Source organism: Mastigoproctus giganteus, chromosome 4, assembly GCF_048544385.1.
Source record: "Mastigoproctus giganteus isolate SK-2022 chromosome 4, ASM4854438v1, whole genome shotgun sequence".
Lineage (NCBI taxonomy): Eukaryota > Metazoa > Arthropoda > Arachnida > Uropygi > Thelyphonidae > Mastigoproctus > Mastigoproctus giganteus.
In genome coordinates, this window is record NC_143578.1 from 195,478,316 (window position 1) to 195,506,278 (window position 27,963).

General features: G+C 37.2%; 1 protein-coding gene across 1 annotated transcript in view; it reads right to left on the minus strand.

The window, feature by feature from the left end:
- Positions 1 to 27,963, minus strand: part of LOC150087301 (lysine-specific demethylase 8-like) — a 75,468-nt gene that overhangs the window by 41,454 nt on the left and 6,051 nt on the right. Inside the window, exons 2-5 of the mRNA XM_090371965.1 lie at positions 23,007 to 23,176; positions 20,452 to 20,583; positions 11,837 to 12,015; positions 1,170 to 1,305 (exon numbers count right to left, since the gene is read on the minus strand). Of these exons, the coding sequence (XP_090228091.1) occupies positions 1,170 to 1,305; positions 11,837 to 12,015; positions 20,452 to 20,583; positions 23,007 to 23,176 (617 nt within the window). The remainder of the gene's footprint in view (positions 1 to 1,169; positions 1,306 to 11,836; positions 12,016 to 20,451; positions 20,584 to 23,006; positions 23,177 to 27,963) is intronic.

Genomic DNA, 27,963 nt, shown 5'->3' on the forward strand with positions numbered 1-27,963 from the left:
GAAATGCTCTGCCACAGCAGACCTCGCATAGTTAGCAGTCTTGTCCTCAGAAGGGATGACCGTTTCTGTTTGACACGCTCCCGAGCCACTTCCATTTCCGATACGCGCATGGAGAATGTAGATCATGTGTCTGATGATCACGTGCATGAGTGCCATGGACCTGCTACTTAAGGATGTGTCTTAGCACTAGTAGTATGCTGTTGAAGAAGGAGACGGCAGTTCTCCGAAAGCTCCAGGTTTCATTGTTTTATCGCTTTTAACCCAGTTTATTTTAGATAATTTTATTGCTTTTAACTATATTTTAAATTATATTGTAACTATAATTTAATCAGTGTTTTTATTTTCATCACATTTCACTGTATATTATTTTATTTTATAGTAAAATTTTCAGTTCAATTTCTTGGCTGGTGTTTATCATTAATTATTATAGTATAGTTCATAAATATAACCAGTATGGAGGATGCAATCTTCAGTATTTTTTCACAACTGCAGCATTACTTCCATTAGTATAATAAAATCTGACTTAATCTGTTTGCACACCAGTTAACTTCACAGTACTGGTTTTATTACCCTTGATGTATGACTGCGATATTTATGCTGACAGACGATATGACTGACATTAACAATAACTTTAGTCATCCTCTCTCTCTCTCTCTCTTTGCTCCCATAGTAATAATCCTGGAGTAATGGCCACAACTGGCAACTACAATCAATAGAGTTCAATTCAGAGAGCCTCCTAAAGGCTAATTAACAACTGTCACAGAGCGTAATGGGAAAATATATAGAAAGATATGAAAGGAAGAGAGAGAAGGAGGAAGGGAGAGGGAGAGAGAGAAGGAGGAAGGGAGAGGGAGAGAGAAGCAGCTAACACATATAAAGTTCTGAATAGGAGCACGAGCAGAAAAAAGCTTCAGTTGCACTATTTATTTATACATCAATAAATAGTTCAACTTTCCCAGGGAAGAATAGATTGCAAGAAGCCATGCAAAAAAGACAAGAACACAATAATAACGCACAGTCACAGTTTTCTTTATGATCACCCAGTACAAAACTTTCTTACCTTCCTGATGTATTTCATAAGGAAATATTAGATTTCATATTAAGTCTAAACTTAATATAAAATGCTACATAATTAATATGTTCATAAATTTATAAGTTTAGTCACTTACCTCATTACATAAAATGTATGTGTGCACAAATTCTTTAATAGTAATCAACTTCTGAGACCAATTATCATCAGTGTATCGAGCACCAACTTCAATTGGGACTGTGCGATTTCCAGCTACTTTCAGGATGTAATCTATACTGGAAAATTATCATCTGTTCTTATTTTATTATATGAGTGCATATTTAACAAATTCAAAGTAACTTAATCTTCTTTCACAAACTCACTTAAAAAACAAAATGTATATATATATACATTGTATATATATATACAAAATGTATATTTAAAGTAACCCAATTTTCTTTTAATAACAAACACAACACAACACAACACAACACAAAACAAAACAAACCACCTGACAACCAGAAACAAATGGTGCACTAAACTTGATCTAAATCACTAATGATAGTTACAAAAGAACAAGCAGAAAAATTTAAGATATTAAAAATTAATATCTTTAAAAAAGAGTGTATTGTACATATACCTGTCATAACATAAGTTATGACAGGATATGTACACAAAGTCCAGAAAACAAAAAAATTATGTTGTTTTTTTTGTTTTCTTCTTAATACTTGATGTTACAAATTTGTTTTATGCACTTAATATGGTAAATGATAATTTTCCCTACTCCATATGATATATTAATACCACATTGGCACAAACTGCAAAATGAAAATCTACAGTGCTTTCTTTTTTTTTTTTTTTTTTGTGAATTCAAAATAATGGGGAACATATGCAAATACAGTACATGTCTCTAAATTCTTGAAAATAATACTTGCTTTTCTCACCTGACATAACTGTTTGTACCTGAAGTAAAAGTAACAATTTTTCACATTAATCTTGACTGTTAATGCGATAAGCCTAGCCTACACTTCTTTCATAACCATGCAGAGTATTGATAATGAACATGGAGGATTATATAGCAAATAACACTTTAAATGAAAACTACATAACACTTTCTCCACATATTAAAATGAAGAATTTTTTTTTACTCCTGAGTAAATGACTGAAAATTCGTAAACATCACATGCTGAAACAAAAATGACAACTTTTAAGCACATGTCATTAGATTCGGCGGGTCTGTAATTGAAAAATATAATAATATAAGCATATTTGAAAAATAACACAAACAAGAAAAAAAATCTGAACTTATGAGAAAACCTATTGAAAACTTATCTGAACTCATCAGAAAGCTCCCAAGTAAATTAAAAGAGTTCTCAAGTACCATTATTATTATTAGTAGTGGTGGTGGTAGTGGCATATTATGCAAGAAAGCAAGCTTATAAAGCATCAGCAAAAAAACACACACATCACCTATTGATCCCCTCCGATAATTTCTCTAGCTCTTCCTTGAATTTATTCAAACTGCCCACTTCCACAACAGGTGTAAGTTTATTGCAAAAATCAACCACCCTATTCTGCAAATATCCTTCCTCAATTTGAATTTATACCCCCAAATTTAATATACTTTCAAATTTAATTTGAAAGTATGTGATCTGAGGAAGAATTCAATTAGCACTGAACCTGCACAATCCATTCAAAGCCTTAAACCCTCAATCATATCACCTCACAAATGCCTAGTTTTTCTTCTTCTTCTTTAATGCTGCCGAATGGCGTTTGCGACTTCGTTTTGATATTGTTCTCTGTCTAGCGCTGCGTGTAGAATTTGTGCTGTTGTCATGTGAAGCCAGGTGTTGATGTTATCTAGCCATGCCATTTTCGGTCTGCCTGGGCGTTTCTTGCCTTCGATCTTTCCCTCCAGGATGAGTGGTAGTAGGTGATATTTTTGTTGGTTCCTAGCGATGTGACCTAGGTATTTGCATTTCCTGCTGATGATGGTTTTGAGCAGGTCCCGTTCCGTGTGCATGTCCTGCAGGACCTGTGCGTTGGTTATCTTGGCTGTCCACGGAATTTTCAGCATTCTTCGGTAGAGCCACATTTCGAAGGCCTGGAGCTTTTTTGTAGTGGCTGATGTTACAGTCCAGGTTTCTACACCGTAGAGCAGTATTGGCCAGATGTAGCATTTCAATGTGCGTAATTTGAGCATGATGTTCAAGCTTCTGTCGGTGAGGAAGGTTCTCCATTTGGTGGATGCCTGCCTGGCTTGTTCAATTCTGCTTTTGATTTCGGCCTCATGGTTCAGCTGGTCATCAATGAGTACTCCGAGATACTTGAAGCGGTGTATTTGCTCTAATTTTTCGTTGTTTAGTTTGATCGTGATTTTGCTTGCAGTCCTGCTGACCTTCATCACCTTTGTTTTCTTTTTGTTGATTCGTAGCCCCCATGCTTGGCTTTCTATGTCCACTTCGTTCAAGATGGTCTGTAAATCTCGTTCTGAATCCGCTATTAGTGCTGTGTCATCGGCATATCTTAAGTTATTGATGTAGTGTCCGTTAACTTTTATGCCGATGTTCTTGTCAGCCAGTGTTTGGTCGAAGATCATTTCCGAATAGATGTTAAAAAGAATGGGAGATAATGGACAGCCTTGCCGGACGCCTTTTTTTTATTGGAATTGGGTCTGTCAGGTCGTTGTCATAGCGAAGCCGCGCTGTTTGATTCCAGTAGAGAGTTGTAATAAAGTTGATATCATTGTTTTCAAGCCCAAGTTTTCTCAGTCGGTCAATTAGGCGGTCGTGGTCTACTGAATCGAAGGCTTTCTCGTAGTCAATAAAACATATATACACGTCTTTTTGATGTTCATAGCACCTTTGTAGCAATATTTGTAAACAGAAAATTGCTTCTCTGGTGCCTAGTCCCCTGCAGAATCCGAACTGTGTGTTTCCTAGTGCACTTTCGCACTTACATCTTATCCTTTGCTGAATCACCTTGAGGAAGACTTTTAGCACCTGGCTCATTAGACTGATCAGCCTGAAGTCTTCGCATTTCCGGCTGGTAGTCTTTTTTGGTAGGGCCACAACGATGGATTGGAGCCATTCGGATGGAATGTCGTTGTTGTTGTAGATTTGATTGAACCATTTCGTTAGTTGTTGGATGTTGCTGTAGTCTAGTTGTTTCAGCAGTTCCACATGAATCTGATCAGGTCCACAGGCCTTGCCTGGCTTTGTTATTCGGATGGCACGTTCCACTTCAGATGTTAATATGTGGAGATTGTCTTCCTGTTGTTGCGTTTCTGCCGGTTTTCTGTTGGTGCCGAACAGATTGTATATATAGCTCTTCCAGGTGTCGAGTTTGGCTTGTTTGCTTAGTATAGGTTGATTGTTGTCCGTATATAAACTTGGAATAGGAGCCGGTTTGTAGATGTTTCCAGCTTCTTTAAGCTTCTTGTGCAGGTTATAGTTGTCATTTTTCTTGATTAGGTCTTCGATTTCTGCACACTGATCTTCCATCCATTTTTCCTTCGCCTTCCGGATTTCCTGTTTGATCTTTTGTTGTATTTCTTTGTATTTTTCCCGGTTGCTGTTGCTTTTGAATATTCTCCGTTCATCCATTAGGTCTAGTATGTGCTGGGTCATCCACCGTTGTTTCTTTTTCGACGCCTGATGTCCTAGCAGGGTTTCTGCTGTTTCATTGATGCACTGTTTGAGTGAATGCCCGAATGCTTGCACGTCTGTTGCTACTGCTTCGATCGATCGGATTGTAGTGTTGAGATGAAGCTGTACTTGTCGCCTGTTGGCGTTGTTCTTCAGTTTCTCCAGGTCGATTCTTTTTGTTGTGCTTGTGCGTTTGACTGCTCGTAATTTGAGACGTAGTGTTGCTATTACTGGGTTATGGTCTGATGATATGTCAGCTCCGGGGTAAGTTTTTGCCTTGAGGACACTTGACTTATATCTGATGTTGATTAAGATGTAGTCAATTTGGTTCCTGACGATATTGTTGTCAAAGTCTTGTGGTGAGGTCCAGGTGTATAGTCGTCGAGGTGGTAGTTTGAACCAAGTGTTGGCAATGCTAAATTTTTCTTCTTGGCAGAACTGGACGAGTCTGTCGCCTCATTCATTCCGTGTCCCCAAGCCATGTTCTCCGACTATGTTTTGTAGCTTTCCTTGACCGATTTTGGCATTAAAGTCACCGAGGATGACCGTCATGTCGTGCTTCTTCAGCGACTTTAAAGTGTTGCTTAGCTTGTCGTAGAACAATTCAATTTCTTGATCGTCTTTGTCCGCTGTTGGTGCGTAGACCTGGAGCACATTCAGGTTGATCTTGTTGCCTGCTAGCTGTAGTAGTGCGATTCGTTCCGATATTGGGGTGAAACTGATGACTTTGTTGGCCAGTTGTTTGTGGACAACGAAAGCGACGCCGTACATCTGCTTGGTGTTCTCTTCTCCTCCGGAACAGAAGACGTGGTGGTCGTTTGATATAAACTTCTTTGTTCCAGGCCATTTGGTTTCACTTAGCCCAAGTATGTTGATGTTAATGCGTTCCATTTCTTGTAAAGCATTGGCTAGTTTTCCTGGTTGTAGTAGGCTTCTAACGTTCCATGTAGCTAGTTTCAGAAAATTCTTCGACGCAAGCTCGGAGATTCTTAGCACCCCTGTCCCATTCAAGGGACGCCGAGACTCGGGGCCGTGGTTTATTTTGCTTGCTATCATTGAAGTTTTCAAGGGAAGGATAATCCAGGTAGTTTCCCGTTGCTTTCTTGGATCACAATTTAGTTGAAAAGGTTGTGTGTGGACCTTTTGAAAAGGGGTTTCGTCTGACGTCTCCACTGAAATCTTTCCGCCATGGGAGGCCCTTCTGGGAGCATATATCTTTTGGTGCTTTAGTAGTTTAACAAATTAAACTACTAAACCTGCCGCAGCCATATAAATGGAGTAGCTCTTATTCAGTGATGAAGCTGCCTCGTGATGTCATAATTTTACGCAATTTATGCCGAATTTCTAGTCACCACTGACCAAGCAGGTGGCACTGCTGTAGTTTTATCTCCTGGAAACATCCAAATGGCTGACTCGGTAAAATTACTGTGACCTTGAAAATACCAATAATGTATAACTCAGCAAAACGTGAGTATTTTTAAATACAATTTGGTATCCTGAAAACTTCTACATCAAAGCTATCATGCAGCACAACTATTCTACTAAGAATTCCCAGTGACTGATTATAGTTCCTTAAAAATTTAATGACCTTGAAATTTCCTATGTCCGAACATAATAATGATAACCATTTTAAAAAGTTCAGTCCGAAAAATAAAACCACTTTTAGGTCCCAAATCTTAACCTATCACTCACCCACACTTATTTTATCTAAAATATAACTTCTTTTTGAGCAGCACTCCCGAAAACCTTCTTTATTTATTAATTTTTAAGAGCGCACTAATTTAGCTAGCATACAGCTGGTGCCACCAGCACCTAGTTTTCAGACGCTGCAATTTTCAGAACCGAAGTTTTCATGGTAAGAGCATCCCTTTGCTCTCCTCACCAATCTTGTTGCCCTTCTCTGTACTCATTTCAGCAGCACCACATCCATCCTAAAATGAGGCCTCCAGACATGCAATATTCAAAATGTGGCCTGACCATTGCCTTATACAATGGGATAATTACCTCCTTATCCTTGCTAGCAAAATTCCTGTATCTCATTGGCAAAACTCCATGGGCTGTTCTGGCAGCCTGTCTGCACTGCTCAGAGAACTTCATATCTGACTGCACAATTACCCCCAGGTCTTTTTCATTTTCCACTACCCTGAGTGTAGTACCACACAGTTGGTACGTTACTCTGATGTTCTGCTACCGATATGCAGTAATTTACATTTATCATTGTTAAATTTTGATTGCTATTTCTTGACCTATCTGTCTAATTTTTAGTTTTATTTTATCTTGTTGTAGTAGCTTACCCTGATTACTGTCATTAAACACCTGACAGTAATCAGGGTAAGCTACTGCAACTTTTGCATCATCTGCAAACTGAGACTTTAAGCCTGATTACCTTCATTAATCTCATTAATAAATACAGAAAATAACAATAATGGGCCAAGCACCAAACCCTGGGGAACTCCACTAATAACATTAGTCCACGAAGAGCAATGTCCATTAATAACCATTCTCTGTCTTCTCCCACTCAACCATCCCTTTATCCAGAGCAATAACTTGCCACTCTGCTCTAATTTGTATAGCAGTCTTTTATGTGCAACAATATCAAAATCTTTCCTGAAATTCAAGTATATAATATCAAAATTATTTTTTTGCATCCAGTTCCTTTGCTATTGCATCATACTATTCAATCATATTGGTCGGGTAAGATCGCCCCTTAGCAAGTCCATACTGTGATTGCAGCACAACTGCATTCCTGTCTAGAGTCCTGCATTATTTCTTTACAGATGCAAGAATGAATGTTATCATCTTATGAATTGTTCTCATTAATCATACTCTTGAATGATACCTTGTTTTTGTGCTACATTAACATTAACAATATGTGATTTGCATACAAAATGTGACAGCTGCCTGACTTTTTTTTTTATTTCCCTGTTGAGAGAAGGAATTGTGGGGAGGGGAGAGAAAGAGAGATAGGGAATTACAAATTTCTTTAAAATTCGAATTCTAAAACACTCTACTTATTAATTTTGCTTCTTAAATGTGCCTGTATTAAACTAAAATTGTGCCTATCATTAGTGTGCAAATCAACTATAATGATATTAATCATTATAGAGTTCTTGTTTGTTACTGCACAACAGAACATATTAACAAGATGTTCTGAGGGAGAAACGTTTCAAATGAGCAGGTAGCTAATGCCAGGGAAGCAAGCTTAAATAACTTCAAAGGGTGTGTCAGGGTAGTTAACTATACAAGAACACTAGGTCTTAATTGTTTATACAGCAATGCTAGAAGTGTCATCAATAAAATGAGTGAATTCGAACTGCTAGTTAGGACAAGTAATGCTGACATATATGGGCCTTATGAAAACGTGGTGCCACAAAGAGGATAGAGGATGATGAATTTCAATATGGTATATATAATGTATTTAGGAAGGATAGGGCAGATAGAAGGGGTGATGAGGTCATGCTCCTTATCAAAAGCAGCCTGAGAGTTATGAAAACTTTCCTGGATTCAGACTTTTCACATGCTAGTATAGAATCTGTATGGTATGAGATAGTTGGAAGCAAAGGTATAATGAAAGTGGGAGTAATCTACAGGCCAAGTGATTGTGAAGATTATAATGAGAGCTCCTACATGCAAATAGAATGGGCAAGTAAACATGAATGTCTTATTATGGGTGATTTTAATTTGCCTCTAATTGATTGGAGAAAATGGCAATGAAACTCCACATGGGGGAACAACATTTTTAAATCAACTAGATGATTGTTATTTGTATCAACATGTCAGAGAAAGTACTAGGGAAAAGAATATTCTAGACCTGATCATCACCCATGAACCAGACAACATAATAGAGCTGATAGTACAGGAACCAGTAGCAAGAAGTGATCACGGAGTTCTCCGGTGGATGACGAAGAGAGAGATAGCAGTAGTTAAAGGCAAAGGAATGGTTATAATTTCAGAAAAGGAAATTACAACAGCTTAATGTGTTACATGGCCTCTATTAACTGGGCAGATATTGCACAGAGAGCGAATGCAGTTCAATTATGGTATACCTTTAAAACATTAATCACAGAAGCCTTGAATGTGTAAATACCATTAAAAATATACAAATACTCTACAAGGAGGATTCCAAGTTAGATGAATGAAGTTGCCCGATTACTTGAGCAGAAAAGGAGAGATGAAAAAGTTACAGAGCAATAAAAAGTACTGAAGCCTATAACAGCTACAAAGTGATCTATAATAGTGCTACAGAAAAGGTTAGGCTAGAAAAGGCAGATCATGAGAAAATCACTGGAAAAGAGAGCAAAGAATGGGGATAAAGAATTATTCACATATATAAATGCAAAGAAGAGAAAGACAAAGCAGATCAGACCTTATGTAATGGACATGGAATAGTATTAGATACCCCAGCTGATGTTGCAGATGAACTCAACAATTACTTTGCATCGATATTTACAGAAGAAAAACCCTTTATGTCAATGAGAAATTCTGGGAGTGAGGTTGAAAAATATGTAATTAATGATATTGAAATTTCACGATTATTTATTAAAAAAAACGTTCAAGCCTACAGGCAAACAAGGCTTCTGGTGTTGATGGCATATACCCTATAAACATAAGGGAGATGGCAAGTAAGTGCTAGTTATGGGGGTTTGATGGCGCATATGCTACTATGGCTATAATGCAACAGGTGAGTGAGTGCATTGAACCATTTAGGCTAATTATGAGAGCATCACCGGACTGGGAGTGATTCCATTGGATTGGAAAAGTGCCAATGTATCTTCAATAGATAAGGGCGATTCTAAGAGTGAAGTGGGAAATTACTGGTCAGTCTAACTTCAGTAGTAGGGAAAATCATGGAGGCAATGATCAAGGATGGAATCTAGAATCATTCAGATATAAATGGAATTCTGAAGGATACTCAGCATGGTTTTGTAAAGGGAAAATTGTGTTTAACTAATCTGGTCACTCATGAGCTGGATTTAGGGAATAATTTTGACGTTGTTTATTTGGATTTCAGCAAGGCATTTGACTCAGTCCCACATGAGCGGTTACTTTATAAGTTGGAACAGGTTGGAATCACAGGAAAAAATCCTTAGATGGATAGCAGGATGGCTTCAGGGCAGGAGGCAGAGGGTTGTGATAAATAGTTATTCCTCAGATTGGATTGATGTAAGAAGTGAGGTTCCCAAAGGATCAGTTAGTTAGTTAGTTATTTGGTTTTTAGGAGCATTAGCGCCTAAGGCCATATTGCTCCGGGGATATGCGGTGGTCATTCCTGACCTTTCCGCATCCTCTGTATTTGGTGGGCATGGGATCAAACCCCGGTCTAATCAAGAAGCATGTGCTACGCACTGCTGCTCCTGCCCACCTGGCTACGGAGGCACCCAAGGGATCAGTATTAGGACAACTGTTGTTTTTGATTTTCATAAATGACATCGATAAAGGGAAGGAGGGCGTGATGTCTAAATTTGCAATGATGTAAAGATTGGCAGAGTAGTTAATGATCTCTGCCAAGCAGAGTGTCTATCTAGGTTACTCTGAAGAGCTTCTTCACAGTGAACTAGATAGACTTCAGGGATGGTCAGAAAAATAGCAGCTATACTTTAATCTAGCAAAGTGTAAGGTATTACACCTGGGGAACAGTAACCCCAAAATAACTTATACACTTGGAGGAGTTGAACTAAAGCCAGTAAGGGAGGAAAAGGAACTGGGTGTTATGATACAGTCAGACAAGTTCTCCAAGCATTGTAGACAGGTTGCAAGGAAAGCCCATGGTGATTTATCGATGATTTATCAAACATTTGCTAGTAGAGACAAGGACGTCACAATCCAATTACATAAGGCTATTGTTAGACCACACTTGAAATACTGTGTTGAAGTATGGAGACCACACCTAAAGAAAGACATTGAGATTCTTGAAAGGGCACAAAGACAGGTAACTCACCTGGTGAGATCAGCAAAAGGGCATCCATATGAGGAAAGACTGTAAATATGTGGGTTGCACAGCTTGGAACCTTAGAGGAGACTTGATTGAGGCTCTGAGAGGCATAAGTAAAATGAATGAGGGTGAAATTTTCATGGTTATAAATGATTCTAGAACTAGGGGCCATAAATTCAAGTTACGGGGAGAGATGTTTTGACTGAATTGAGATTCAGTCAAATTTTCAGGGTTGCCTTCTAAGGCAACCCTGAAAATAAATCATCCTTCACTTGCAAATCTGCAAGTGAGAGATGAAATTTATCAGAAATAAGCTATTAAATCAAAATGAAAAGTTAAATTGTATAAATCTAATATAATTTAGGAGTGATAAAGACATGGTGATTACCTACACACTAAATAATGTAATTAAATTAAACAGGTGATTAAATTTAATTACATTAAACAAAAAATGTTTAATTAATTAAACATTATTCTTATACTTTTGAATATTTCAAAAGTAATTTATTAAGTTCCTGTGACCTAATTAAACTAAATCTGATATAAAATTATTACAGAATAGAACCCTTGCTGGATTCTATCATGACCAATACACGAGCTGATATCAACCCCTCTCTCCTTGGCTGTCAAACTAAGTCAGGTAGCAAAATTAGTTTAACAGTCAAGGAGAGGGAGCGTACTGTAACATCACTTTTGTATTAGATTAGGTCACAATGCTTAATAAATTAATTACGAACTATTTGCATGGTATAAAAGTGTTCCATTACATTATTTAATCTAGAAATATATAGAGAAACTATTCTAAGCATAATTAAACTATAGCTATATATTTCTGCATCATGCAATACAAATATTCCATTTCTATCCCAGTAGTCTCATATCCAACAAAAACTCACAGACTACATATGTACTCTCTCGTGACATACACATAAACCATTTTCCTCATTTTCAATTTTTGAATTTACTAAGTTCAGAGCTCATATATAATATCTTTATTGCAATCAGTGAAAATAAGTAAATTTTACATGGATGCCTGATGCAATGCCCATAACAGCAAAAATGCTAGGGGTTTAACATAGAATTTAACATAGTCAGCCAATACTTTTGCATGATAATGAATTTTAAATTAATTATTAGATAAAGTAGTAAAATTTGCAGTTTTTTTTTTGTTTTGATAACACCGAAACTTGCCATATTCGTTCTTATAAAAAAAAACTGAATTGCTTTGTTAAAAATTAATCCCCTTACCTCCATCTATGCTCTGACATAGCAGGCCAATAGTCCATAGCTCCTTTTAAAATAACTGGCTGTTTGGTATTCATGTACTGTACTTGAAAAGTCTCCAAAGAAGGGGAAGTTATTCTTTTAATTTCAGCTTCTGGTGAAAGAACAGACATTGGATGTTGTATACTTTTCTGCATTTTTTTCTACAAAGAGAGATTTAATTCAATTTAAAATAATTTTTTAAAAGTAATTTTATATACGATTTTAATTAATCATCGAAAAAGACTATTTTAATAAATATTTGATTGTTTATCAGAGAATTATATAAATCCAACTTTTTATACTGGCACTATAAATAAACCAGTAGCATTTTTCTTATAGTCCCACAATTTTCTTATAGCCATACTGAAATTAAAATGACATTTGCATGCCTAAACATATCCAATACTTATACACTGAGTGGCCATATTATTGTTAGGTATACCCACCTAATAATGAGTAGTATTTCTTTAGCTCTTAGAACAGCCTGATTCATTGTGGTATAGACTCAATGGGGTATCTAAAGTGTGCCACAAGGATGCTAGTCCATGCTGACTTAACTGCTTCCCAAAATTGTTGCAAATTGGTTGCGGATCTCTACTCTGTAAAGTGTAGAGATCTCTACTTTGTAAAGCTCATTCCACCTCATTACATAAGTGCTTGAGCAGATTGAAATCTGGTGACTGGGAAGGCCACCAGTAGGCTAAATTCAATCTCATGTTCCTAGAACCACCTCTATACAATTCTGGCCTTGTGGTGGCACTATCCTGTTGAATGAACCCATCTGCAGCAGGATACAGCAATGATGAATAGAAAAGCCTCATTGGAATCAATTATCAGATAACTTGTAATTTCCAAATATTGCTCCACTGGTATCAAGGGGCTCCCAATGTGCAACACTGAAACCCTCTCTACACTACATCATCAGCCTGTACCATTAACACCTCGCAGGATGAGTCCATGGACCCATGCTGGTTTCACCATACTCTAATGCTTCCATCAGCATGAAACAGCAGGAATCAGGATTCATCAGACCAGGGAACATTTTTCCAATCCTTCACTGTCAGGTATTGGCCTTACTTTCATCTCCCCTCTCTTCTTCCGTACACCCTGTACTACCGCCGCACTCTACCTTTTTTCCCCTTTTTTTTAATTGGTCTCCATTCAGGAAGCTCAGGCGACCCTGACAGAGACCAGCCATAGAATAATGAGCAGCCTGACTACCTCCTAGTGGTGTGTGTGTGCAGGCAACGTGGGGTCCCACCAGGAGGCTCTGCAGCCAAATTCCAGGACACACAACAGAACCCAACATAATTCTACATATTCAACATAGAACACTTTTCTGGCATTTACAGTAGTATTGTATTTTTTTGCAACGTACATATGGCACAGATGTGGGAAACCACAGGTGGTGCCTGACCCTAATGCTATGCACACTATGTCCAGTATTGGTACTCCTAAGCCCGCTGTAACTCTACCTTCTTGTTTTTTGTTGATAGGAGTGGAATCCAGTTCAGTCATTGGCTGTGATGCCCAATTCTAGGTGGTAGATGACTCTCATCAACCGGTGCAACACCACCACTTTGCTTATTGGAGGCTTGAAGTGGTGGAACCCATGTTTAGTCTCAAGAGCTAAGTTCCAGTCAACCCTTCCCTATCTCTTCCATCATGCAGTATGATTGATGACTTTTGAGGTTATGATGAACGTCGTGGCGAGAATCCAATATTCCTTACATTTCGAGGGTACAGCTCTAAAACGGTGTTCGCAAGCCGGCCGCTAGTTAGTACACCAGACCGAACCTATTGGTAACTCTCTAGGAGGCTTCCGGATCAGCTAGTGTATAATCTTGCTACCTCTACTCTGCCAGATAGTGACTGGAGGGAGTCCGAGTAATGTGTATGCAGGGAGCATTGTCGAGGCCACGTTATGTCAAGGATCTGGGTATATTCTTACCATGTGTATGCCATATCCAAAAATTTCATTCCTTCATATAGCATGTCCTACCCACTTTTTCTTACTATTGAATACACCATGAATTGTCAAACTAATAGAGCAAGGTTATCTGCAAAAAGATCTAAACCTCCCAAGCACTTCCTAATTAATTTCACAAATATACGTGGTCTCAATTCTAATCTCAACATTGTCCATTTCCACTTGCATTCTGCCAAACCCCATGTACTTTTTCTGACAGAATCTCACACTTATCGATTGATTCAACTACTGCTCATCTCAGATACCCAAATTATTCGCTGTGTGATTCCTTTCACCTCAAAGGTGGTACTTGTGCATGTGTCTGTTCTGATATTCCCTGTCAGAGACTTGGCAATTTGGAATCTCCTCTCTTTGATGTTCTCTGGCTTAAAATCTTTCTACCTCACTGTGTAAAATTCATCTGTTGTCTCTACCATTCTCCCAACTCCACTAATCACTTGGAGCTCTTTGACTTCCTCTCTTTGCAACTTGACTTTCTCCAGTCCAACTTTCCTAACAGTCAGGTAATTTTCTTTGGTGATTTTAATGTTCACAACTCCAGCTGGCTTCCGTTATCACACTGACCCAGCTGGTCAAGATGCTGAGGCTTTTGCAATTACTAATGACCTTGCACAGATTGTTCATATACTTACAAGAATACCGGACAATCCTAATCATACAGCCAACACGCTTGACCTTTTCTTACAAACAACCCTTCTAAGTATACAGTCGAAGTGAGAGGTCCTTTAAGCACTTCAGATCACAACTTGGTGATTGTCTCTTCTCCAATGGAGCCTTTATCTCATGGCTATTCCCAAACCTCGTGTTGTTTGGCATTACAAGAATGCAAAATGGGATGACCTGCGAGATTTCTTTTCTTCTGTTCCTTGGTCGGATTACTGTTTCAAAACTTGTGATGTAATGTTTGCTCAGATAGTGTCAATGAAATTATTCTTGCAGGAATGGAATCCTTTATCCCACACTCCACTTTAAAATCTCATTCTTTATCTAAACCTTGGTTTTCCAATAAATGTGCTAAGGCTATTCAAGAGAAGAATGTTGCATATCATAATTGGCTTGTTTCTAATTCTTCGGTTTCATTTTCTGCCTACACCAAAGCTCGCAACAATTGCAAAGCAGGCTAAGAATAGAAAACTTGCTTCTTGCCCTAATGGTAGCCGAGCATTCTGGTCTCTTACCAAAGCTATTGGCCGCAACTTTTGCTCATCTCTGCTCCCACCTCTGTCCAAACCAGATGGTTCTGTTGTCACTTCAGCCAAGAATAAAGCTGATGCTAGCATCCCATTTTCCTTCCAACTCATGTATTAATGATCTTGGTAAAACACCTCCCACCATTCCCAACACGCTCCATTCAATGCCTCCTGTGGTCTTCTGTCAAAAGGATGTCAGAAGGATTTTGACGAATCTTGATGCTAAGAAAGCTCCAGGTTCTGATGGTATTTCTCCACTTGTTCTCAAAACCTGTGCTCCTGAACTTACTCTTATTCTTTGCCGCCTTTTTTCACTTTCTTATTACAGAGGTGTTTTTCCTTCTGCTTGGAAATTTGCTCATATCCAGCCAGTTAACTAAAAAGGGTGACAAATCCCTCCTATCCAATTATTGTCCCATTGCAATTACTTCTACTATTTCTAAAGTAATGGAGAAATCAATTAACCGCCAACTCTTCAATTACCTAGAAACCTTACGTCTGATCAACGATCGCCAGTATGGATTCCGTCAGTGTTGATTCACTGGTGATATTCTGGTTTATGTTAACTATTTATGGACTAATTCAATGGAAAGGTTCGGCGAAATACAAGTAGTTGCTCTTGACATCTCAAAGGCTTTCGATCATGTTTGGCATAAAGGTCTTCTAAACAAGCTTCCATCTTATGGTTTGTCAACTGTTTTTAGTAATTGGTTATCCAGTTTTTTCTCCGATCGCTTACTGAGAGTGATGGTAGATGGCTCTCTGTTTTCTAACTTCTGCACTAATGCCGGTGTCCCCCAAGGTTCAGTTCTTTCCCCCACTCTTTTCCTCTTGTATATTAATGACCTTCCACTGACTGGAAATCCTATCCATAGTTTTGCTGATGATAGCACATTGCATTCTACTTTCCATTTTGAGAAACCTTGCCCTGCTCAATCAGCCTTAACTTTTCAAAAATCTGCTACTAATTCCTTAAATGCCGATCTTCAGGTAATTCTCCAGTGGGGCAAAGACAACTTAGTTGATTTCAACACTTCTAAAACTCAGTCTTGTCTTATATCTTGCAAAAAGGATTCTTCTGTTCCTATGCTTATCTTTAGTGACACTCCGATTTCTAGGCAAAATGATATACAGTAATACCCCGAAGTTACGCGATAGGTGGGTCCGACGAAAATCGCGTAAGTCGAATTCGCGTAAGTCGGGGTACAACTTTGCATATAAATACATATAAATTTTGCTTAATTGGGACCAAGGACTAACAAAAACACTAGTTTAGAAGAAAAATATTAATAAAATTGCAGTTCTTTATACATATTAATACAAAATATGTATTAAAAAACAAATGACTTACGTAAAAAAGTTATTTCGATGTCGATGGCTTCATAAAATCTAACAAATTCGTCTGACGACACAGCGCCTTCTTTTTTTCACGCAGAATTTCTTCGTAGCAAGCTAATAATTTTTTTATTCCTTGCTTTGTAGCTATAACGCGTTCTTCGTTGGAGTCTATGTTTTCTAAAATTTTTAAGCCCTTTACAATTGAGCCCTTTTCAATTTTCAACCTGTCAAGTTTGCAATTGTCATGTGTTTTTCGCCGTTGCTTCATTTAGGTCTGTAGCACGTGCAATATCACAAGGTCTTTCATTTCGCTCAAAGCGTTTCACAATTTCATATTTTTTCTCTATCGACAGAGGCGGACTGGCCATAAGCCTTACCAGGGAAACCCCGGTGGGCCAGTGTGATTTTGGCCATAAACCATAGTATGAGGCCACTATAAATTTTCCCGGGTAAGAATTTTTGATTCAGTCCGCCTCTGTTTATCGATAATTGCTTTTCTTTTTCTCTCTGAATCTGCAGTGTCTTCACCAGGACGCTTCCTTTTCACACCTTTTAATTAAGTATTTTACTCATTTTTAGGGAATAAAGCACAATTACAAAACGAGGAGGCAGGCTTGATACGCATAAACAAAGCTGCGCGCATGTAGCAACTGAATAAACAACACCATAAAGACAGAGATACACTATTAACACCTCACATTTCTAGGGGTTACTACCATAAAACAATAAAAATCCAGTTGCGTTTCTGCTAGTGAAATCTGTTATAAACTGGTAGTAAACTCGATCTAATTGCATTTTCAATCTAATTGCATTTGCGATTATACCGATAGCTGGAATTGTGTTGGATTTTACGTTATTATGGTGAAATGTGTTTCCCCTTCACTGATATAAAAAACATAAAAGCAGCAAAGTTGAATTTTGTTCATCTTTCGCTCTCATTCTCCGCCGTCGCACTGTATATCGATAACATATGAAACACGACCTTGAAGATAGTGGGCGGCACGTTGCCAAACGAAAAAAATCAAGAACCGCGTAACTCAGAGTTCGCGTAAGTCGGGGTAGCGTAAGTCGGTATTACTGTATCTCTTTTGGGGATTGCCCTGACTTCTAATCTCTCTTGGCACAAGCACATTACAAATATTGGTTCCTCCATCTAAAAAACTTGGTTTTCTCTTTCGCTCTCGGCGTTACTTTTCTTCCAAACAGCTGCTCACTTTGTATAAATCGCAAATTCGCCCTACCATGGAATATTGTTCCCACATCTGGGGTGGTGACCCCAAAACCTCTTTCTGGCTTCTTGATTCCATTCAGAAAAGGGCAGTTAGGTTGTTGTTGTTGTTGTTGTTGTTGTTTTGGTTTTTAGGAGCATTGGCAACTAAGGCCATATTGCTCTAGGGATATGCAGTGGTCATTCCCTGACCTTTCCACATCCTCCGTATTTGGTGGTCATGGGCTCGAACCCCGGTCTAATCAAGAAGCGTGTGCTACGCACTACTGCTCCTGCCCACATGGCTATGGAGGCGCCTAGCAGTTAGGTTAATTAATGATTCATCTCTAACAGAGTCTCTCCACTCGCTGTCTCAAAGACGTACTGTTTCTGCTACATGCCTCTTCTACAGATACTTCCATGGGCAGAAACAGTACGTCTTTGAGACAGTCTGCTCTCTCTTTCAAAACAGTCCAAACACGTGCCGCCACCAGCCAACATCCATTTACTGTCCAACTTCAAACTCCCAGAACCAACTTTTCATCTTCCTCGTTTATTCATTCAACTGCTGTTTTCTGGAACAACCTTTCTTCTTACGTATTTCTTGAAAATTACAGGCTACAGAAGTTCAAGTCTAATGTCAACAAATATCTTCTTTCATCTTCTCAACCTCCAACCCAAGCACAGTACTAAGTACTATAGGTTCTAATACCTCTCGTGTTTGGGGTTTACATAAAAAAAAAATCCATGACAAGGTACAACGAGTTGTGCATTCTGAAATGTCTCTTTGGTTACCACTCTTATACTGGGCTGTTATTTGAATGACTGTAGCCTTTCTGTTAACTCTCAACAAGTCTTGTCAGCCTCTAATGGCCTCTCGCATCAACAAGATGTTTCCAACCACAGGATCAAAATTGGCTAGATGTTATCTGATTATTGGATCAATCCTGATACACCCTAAACACAGCTGTACATGAAAACCTGAGCAAAGTTATAGTTTCCAAAATACTCATACAAGCACAATTGGAACCAACTACCATGCCGCATTCAATGTCATTTAATCTCTTGTCTTGCCCATTCTCACACTGAATTGCACACATGGCATCCCATGTATCTGCCCACCTGCTTTATATCACATGGAATTGTGATATAAAGCATAATATATTAAATTGTGGTTTATTTTGTTTTTTTTTTCTCTACAGGGTAATTAAGGTTTTCAGAACACATTTTTTTAGATAATGTTGATTTTGAAAACAAGTTTAAGTAGACTAATATAAATTATAGGATAAAAGGATGAAAAATTAAGGTTGCTATAGTAACCTACATTTTTCATCCTTTTACCAAATAAATAAATCCAATCTATCCCCTGGGTTTAGAGAGTATTAAATTGCTTAGTCCTTTTGCACACTGATGTCTTGTAACTTTTTCTCAACAAAGTAAGTCATCAACAGCCGAAATTCATTGTTTCCATTTGGTTTATTTATACTTAGACTTTCAATAAGGATATTAAATATATTCAATAATTTTGATATTAAATGTATTCAATAATTTCAACATTAAATATATTCAATAATTTTGATATTAAATGTATTCAATAATTTCAACATTAAATATATTCAATAATTTCGATATTTTTAACGTCCCTTTAAAAATATTAAAAAGTTATCAAACACACTGATTTTAAAAACATGCAAAAAAGATTGCATAGGCTCAGCAAGTTATGTCACACACTGCTTGCCACCCCCCCCCCATTTTTTTCTTTACTTTAAAAATTTTAACACCTTTTGTTTCATCTTAAACCAGTAGAAGATAAAATATACTCAGTGCAGATCTATATTCTTTCATTTGTTCATGCAGTCAAAATTCACATAACTTTTGATTCAAGGTGAGGTATGTCATCTTCCAGTTTAAAATAATTTTAAGTGACAGCCAAAAAAAATTCACAAGTCTGAACACTTTGTGCCACAAAGAACGAACTGGTGTGCTGGTTTTGATACGGTAACAATCCCAGGCATTCTGACAACCACATGACCTACATAAGTAGATTAATAGTTAAAAATCATTGTCCTTCTAGAAGGACAATGTTCTGTAAAACATGGCCAAGACAGAAGGAATTTATGGACTATTTTCACATCATGGCCAAGTTAGTCAGTGTTATGTGAAGATTACATGTCCCCTTCCCATACTCTTGGAAAACTCATTACATTATCCTATTACAACAACCAAAAAAAAAAACTGATCACAGAATACATGAATTTTACAGAACATAATACAATGGTGCTGTGTGACCTAAGTTGCTTTGGTATAAAAACTAACCACTACTGGTGCAGAGATTATAATCATTTTGCATTAAAGCGTTAAAGTGACTACCCAAATTTTGTCTGATGTTACTTAAAATGTCCCCTTCTTTTTATCTCTTCCCTCCCCCTCTCCTCCTCATTTCCCATACTTCTCAAGCTATCTTCCTGCTCCTATTCTTATTGGGGTTTTCAGAATTTTCTGAAATCCCCCCCCCCAAGTGTCACCGCCTCGATTGCAGTACCTCGTGGCCACGGTTAGGAGTCGGGGGTAGGGGACCAGGTATCCCCTGCCTGTGAAGTCACCAGGTGCCAGCACTCAACATAACAATACATGCTTACACACCTACATACATACATTTGCCGGCCTTGGCTTTGCCTTTCAGATGCTACTGCGGCTTATAGGGGAACCCTGGAGACCTTAATCAAAACAAGCACACTTTGACCTTGGTGTTACTTTAAAACTTGTGATACTCATTGCATCATCCTATCAGTGTAAAAAATAGAATTGCTTCATTCTTGGCAATTAAAGCTAGAAAGACATCATCTCAAACGCATAAATATAAAATACTCACTTCCTGATAACAAAAATCATGGATATTTTCTTTCTGTTCCACAAAAGTTAATATTGATGCAATGCGTGCAAGGATGTTTTCAAGTACTGGTGCTCCCATGAGAAGTCCTATGTCACAAGTCTTTACAGCTTCCTATGCATGAATAAATAAATAACTTCATTAAAGCAAAAAAAGTGTACAAAATATTACAATTTTTTATTATTTGAATATTACAAAAGCAATTGGGCTATAAAATAAATCAGTAAATTTAAGATATGAGTGAAGTGTTCCAATTTTTTTACAATGATATATTTATTCCATAACATTGTTAATTGTATGCTTTATAGTTACATCCTTCCTGCCTCTTACTATGCTAATGATATCTTCACAGGTGGTGTCATTGTAGCAGTCATCAGAGTAAACTGTTTACTCATGACAGTTGAAAACCCTGCTAATTTATTAATAACATACTAAAACCTATGAAATAAATGTTATGGCCCATGAAATAACCTTACTACTTTATTTCATTGGCCATACAGCTTTTTTAATATTAAAATGATCTCGGTTTTAACTTTCTTATATCCCTTGATAAAACAGTAATTTCATAATAACATATCATTTGGGTAGTATCTCAAGGTAGTTGAGAATGAAAAGACCTAGAGATAACTGTTAGACTGTGAGGACAGCTAATGGGATTCTTTCAATGATAAACAGGAACTCTGCTAACAAGAACAAAGGGATGATTATCCCTATTGTTAAGCCAAATCTAAAATGAGGTTGGAAACCTCATTTTAGATTTGGCTTATTAATTGCCTTATCCAACGTTAACTTTTCTCTGCGAGAAGGTTACTCTTACCACAAAGGAGACTTTGGTTCTGTAATTTATAGTACCTGAAAACCAGGCTCTGAGGAGACAAGAAACAGGTTGAGTACACTAAATGACTATGGCACCCTTACTCTTTCTCAAGATGACACACAAATTTAAATTTGAAAATGATAGTTGCAGAACAGATGTGCAGAAATTTGCATTCAGCCAGATAGTAATTCATTGCTGGAATAAACTTCCATCTGGTGTTGTGAAAGTGGGTATTCTGAATAAATTTAAAGGATTGGACAAATTATTAAAAGGAATGGGGAAATGAAATAATTACAAAGCTTTTTTTTTTTTTTTTATGGTTGATGCTTTATAAGCTTGTTTCCTTTTTCATTTTGCCACTAATAATACTAATAGTATATTCATTATTTAAAAATGAATATAATATAATTTGATAATGATATATCAAGCTTAATGTCCAAGTTTTCAGACAATACGAAGGTTGGCAGGGTTGTTAAGGACACTAATGACAGTACGCTGCTGCAACAGGATCTAGAAAAGTTGAGCAGATGGGCTGAGAGGTGGCAAATGAAGTTTAACATTGACAAATGTAAAGTACTACATATGGGAAGCAGTAACCCCAGAGTAACGTATCAACTCTGTGGTACTACACTGACAGTGGTAGAGAACGAAAAGGACCTGGGGCAATTGTACAGGCAAATATGAAGTTTTCTGAGCAGTGCAGATGGTCTGCAAGAGTAGCTCATAGTGTCTTGTCAATGATATACAGGAATTTTTCTAGCAGGGATAAGGAGGTGATTATCCCCTTGTATAAGGCAATGGTCAGGCCACACCTTGAGTACTGTATACTGGTCTGGAGGCCTCATTTTAAGAAGGACATAGAGCTGTTGGAATGAGTACAGAGAAGGGCAACAAGATTAGTGAATGGAACAAAGGGATGCTCTTACGAAGAAAGGCTTAAATTTTGCAAATTACATGCCTAGTCTGGAGACTAGGCACCTGCAAGGTGATCTGATTGAGGTGTATAAAGCCTTGAATGGTTTGAGCATGCTCAATGCTGATGGGATTCTTCCTCTTGCTCAGAATAATCACCTGAGAGGCATAAATTCAAATTGAGGAAAGACAGATGTAGGATAGATGTGCGGAAGTTTGCCTTTAGCCAGCGGGTAGTTGGTTGGTGGAACAGACTTCCATCCTTTGTTGTGGAAGTTGATAGCCTAAATAAATGTAAGGCTGAGCTGGACAGGTATTTGGAACGAAAGGAGGGGTGAAATGGGAGCGTTTTATTTTTTTTTTTTTTTGTTGGCTGATGCTGCATAAGCTTGCTTTCTTGCATCATATGCCTGTACTAATGCTAATAATATTACATTCATTTTTATTAGCCATTTGAAAAGCAATGGCAACAGCTTTATTGCTTATAATTAAGTAAATAATCAGACTGAAAAGACTGGAAATAAGTTCCAGCGTCTGCAAGTTATGCTGTCAATTCAACCAATCTGTATACCACAACATGAAAGACACTTTTGTAATTTTTTTCATGCTTTCTTTAAAAATTAAAAAATACGATGAAGAGATAAGGCAAAAAAAAATGCCTTGAACTCTTCATCTGTGGGAGCTTTTCAAAGCTCTTCAAATTGTGGTAGTTGTTCAAAGCTGTGTTCAAAATTATTAAAACATCAACATATTAAATCTTCTATCAGTTTATTTAATAAAAGTAAGGAATGAATTTTAAAAATCATACCTGTTCCTTACTTGAATTTAATAGCAAACATAGCACTTTAAAAAGAGATGCATAAGAGTATAAATATCTCCAGGAGATATCAACATCTTTCCAAGGGCCAATATTAAGCTTTTCCCAGGAGATATCCAATAATATTTGAGTTGTTTTTAAACATTCAAGAATATTATTATCTAAAATGAGAAAAAATAAAAATAAGGAACTAAAAAAATAATACAAAATGAGGTAACGTCAGCAATTTTTTATTTTCAGGCAAATTTTAGTGATAATGAATAATTGCTTTCTGATCCTATTTTACTTATTAAAACATTTAAAATTTTTACTAACAAAACTAGATAATGCTTGTATTCTTGATACAATTAAACAGGTGTGTGTGTGTGTGTGTGTGTGTGTGTGTGTGTGTGTGTGTGTGTGTGTGTGTGTGTGTGTGTGTGTGTGCGCGTGCGCGCGCACATGCATACTGCTACACATCTTTATAGAAATTTAATTTAAAATTAAGTACAAATTATTAATACTGTAAAAATTTTTTAACAAGTATATATCAATTTGAATTTCAAGGAAGCTTAAATTATCACCAGATGTGATAATTTAATGTGAAAAATAGGTGGTTCGAGCCAGTAGTTTCAAATGCACCCTTGTTTTCATTATTTTTTTATTATATTAAATATTAATTAATTGCATAATAATTAAATTATAAAATAAAATAATTATCCAAAAGTCTAAAAGTCTTCTTTATATAAGACTTTAGCTACAGACCTTAGAGCTTTTATTTAAATGTCACAGGTAATCATAATAACATTTAAAAAAACAACTGTATAATTGTTATTTACATTAATCATACTTTTAAAATGAATTACAAATTCAGCTATTTTGGGTCTTTTCTTCAACTCCATTTGGCAACTACCCCAGTTACTGCAATGGTTACAACAGCAAACAACACACAAAAATTATAATTTTTTGAAGAACTCATCGGTCTTGCTCTGCTTTTTCACAGATTTATACTTGTCAATAAAAAATTCATTAAGTTTCTAATACTTCCAACATGCCGCCTTCACCATTTCACATTAAGTAGAGCCATCACTACAAATGCTTCTTTATGCAAAATGAATTACAAATTCAGCTATTTTGGGTCTTTTCTTCAACTCCATGTGGCAACTACCCCAGTTACTGCAATGGTTACAACAGCAAACAACACACAAAAATTATAATTTTTTGAAGAACTCATCGGTCTTGCTCTGCTTTTTCACAGCTTTATACTTGTCAATAAAAAATTCATTAAGTTTCTAATACTTCCAACATGCCGCCTTCACCATTCCACATTATAGCTTTTTTTTTTTTTTTTTTTTTTTTTTTTTTAGGAGCATTAGCAACTAAGGCCATATTGCTCCGGGATATGCGGTGGTCATTCCCTGACCTTTCCGCATCCTCCGTATTTGGTGGTGACGGGCTCGAACCCCCACATTATAGCAGTAATATAAGTAGAGCCATCACTACAAATGCTTCTTTATGCAAAGGAAGCTGAAGAGGCACACTCTCTCTCTCTCTCTCTCTCTCTCTCTCTCTCCATGATTTGCACAGTTGATTGAGTCTCAAGGATGTCCATGACACTGCTAGAAGTTGCAACTATGGAGTTCGCATTGAAAAAAATCTTCAAAATTTTCTGAACAATCCAGTACAGCTGTCAGCTCCTTCCAGTTGTCATAAATCCAGCTTTAGTAATGCATTGGGCTCTGTAGAATTTCATGCCATAACTACAGGTCACATGGTATCAAGTAGATTCCATTTCCTGATATTCTCTCTCTGAGATAATACTGTGATAACACTTCTGTTTTGAAAGAATACTCAGGTCTAGGGGTTTCAGGCAACAATCTGTATTGGACGGTAGGAACAGAATGATCTGCAATCAGAAAGATTTTTCTGTTCCAGTTGGCTGTGCCTCTCCAACCATAAAAGCCACTCCAAGAACAGTTTACCAATCATACAATAATTTTTGTTGGTTCTGTAATCAGAATGAAGATCTGTTATCCCTTTGAAAGATTGAGGTTTCTTATACTTCCAAAAAAAAAATGGCTGTAACTTTCAAATCCATCTTCATTTCAAACCAATAATCAGTTGCTATTTTCATTTCTGCCTGCCGCAATGTTTCACCTTTAAAGGCCAAAGTTCAAAGACGTAAATTAGATAGTATGAACCACAGCTGTAATGCTCGATATGTTCTACGTTGATATCAATATTGGTAAAATAATAAGAGAAGTTTACCTCAATACAATACAGTATGTAGAACACTTCCGTACTCTCCAGAAATTAAAACGAAAAAAATCAAAAATCTTACATTAGAGTAACAAATAATTAAAAATCAATTTAACGCTATTAAAAATAAGAAAATTAATTAAAAGAATTTAACGAAAAAATTGCAAAACGATTTTCCTTTTTGATTTTTGATTTTTTCGTTTTAATTTCTGGAGAGTATCATACGGAAGTGTTCTACGTACTATATTGAGGTAAACTTCTCTTATTTTACAAATAAAGATATAAATTGTAGAAAGGTCAGTTACGCACAAGAGATTTTCTCCTGTGCATAACGGTGCAATTCATTTTATGCTCTTCTACCAGTTCTCAGTAACACTCCTGCCATTTCTAGAAAAGCTGTAGCTATTCATTTAAACACTGGAATCACATCTGATCTTGTAAGCTACTCTGTCAGTTTCAACAATGAGCCAGAAATTAGTATTTTGTTTGCTCCTGCTTCAAAAAACCACTCAAATTTTCTCTTCAAAATCTGCATACTTTGCTCCTTGCAATCATTTTAGTTGTCAAGGGTCATCACTTCTTTTTGCTGCTGCAGATTCTACAGCACTGATTGTTCACATATGTGGACAGCAAAGAGTAATGTACAATAAATAGTGGACAGGACAGAACAATACACAGTTAACAGAGTAGAATGATAAAATGCCAAATTCCTTCACTATTTAAGTTTTTGTTTTCTCCTTGTTGTCCAATACAATAAAATCTCCATCTTCTTTGATATTAACACTTCATTATGTTTTCTTTTCATCACCATTATTCACTCTTCCTTCACCAACACAAAGAAAACCGAACATATTGTATGCATAAACATGTCCTGTACAAATAAAGTCACTATTTTATTGGCTCTAAAATGCTCATATGGAAAAGAAAAGAGGACAACTGTTTAGAATAGTTCCTCACCTCCTCCTCCTTCAGAAAAATGCCTAAAGTAAGTTGTGTCTCAGCAACATAAAATTTCATAATAATCAAAACGTAATAGTCATTGGGACAGCAATTTGTATTCAAATTAAATGCACTCTGAAATAACCATACTGAGAAAAAAAAAAGCAAACAAAACTCTATTCACATGGAGGAATTGAATCCACTTCAGATTATCAGACACCAAATTATCCCACGCTTAATTAATGAGGTTTTCTCACTTTTACGATGTTTATGTGCAAAATTTTTAAGCCCTAAAATATAAACTGTTTGGTGTGAACTGCACAATCACAGTGTTGTTGTTGTTGTTGTTGTTGTTGTTGTTGTGCTTGGATTTTTCTGGTGCAAAAGCTACAAAGGCCATATTGCACCTATCATAGTAGTTAATACTAATTTTATTGGTTTCTATGGGAGCAGTTAGAAACGGTTATATAAACCTATTCGTTTCAGAAAGAGAAAGAATTCTGTAATGTTTGAGTTTTCGCCTATGATGTGGCTAAGTGACAATTCCTGTAAGTTTGAGAGAGAAGTGAATGAAATTAGATGGGAGTTGTTATACAAGATGCATTCCAAGAGTATGTGTTTTATTGTTAGTGGCTTGTGGCAATGTGAACACTGTGGAGGGTCATTACCTGATAACAGAAATAGATGGGTCAAATGGGTGTGGCCTATTCGGGCTCTGGCCAGGACGACCTCTTCTTGTCTGTTTGTACGAAAATTGGAGGCCCATAATTGCGGTATAGGTTTAATTTCAAGGAGTTTGTTGTGAATGTGCGTTTGCCATTGTAGTTTCCAGCGTTCCTTACATATATTACGTATATGTACTTTGTAATCCCTGAACGGGACCAGAAAATTCATTGGGGATGTGCTGGATGGATGCTTGGCAGCATCATCTGCAATTTCGTTTCCCGGTATTCCAGTATGGCCTGGGATCCAGCAGAAGACAACATTTTGCCGATGATCTCGGAGACGAATCAATTCTGATCTGATTAGCTGTAGGAGCGGATGAGTAGGTGGGGAAATCTTTTGCATTGCTAATAGGGCACTTTGCGAGTCTGTGTAGATTATACTCTTTTTGATTGAGAGATGGGAAATGTTTTCCAGAGCAAGTTTTATGGCATATAGTTCAGTGGTGTAACTGCTGCATTCTGTCGGAAGTGACACGGAAGTGATAGTGTCATGGAATACCACTGCTGCACCTGATCCATTCTCAGACTTTGAGCCGTCAGTATATATTTTCGCAAAGTCAGGATAACTTTGTAAATGTGCAGTGTGGAGCTGCTGGATGTTAATACCCGTTAAAGAGTGTTTTCCCCATTGGTGGAAATAATAGTCACAATACGGCAAGATGACAGACCATGGAGGAACGTGATCTGTAGGTTCTTGGTGGACTTTATTGAGTTGTATATTCCAATTTTCTGCTAGTTCCATTAACCTAATACCTGCAGGCCTCGTTGCATGTGGCTTGTTTCTATAAAACATGGTGAGTGGCGGATCATTAAATATTGACCAATTAGGATGCGTCGACTGACTTTGAATCTTGGTGGCGTAGTTCAATAGTAGCATCTTTCTTCTGATGTTTAGAGGAGCTTCGTAGGCTTCTACATAGAGACTTTGCACTGGAGATGTTCTAAACGCACCTAGAGCTATTCTTAGAGCTGAATGTTGAATAGGGTTGAGACGAGATAAGACACTTTCCCTAGCAGAATCAAAGACAGGTGCGCCATAGTCCAGA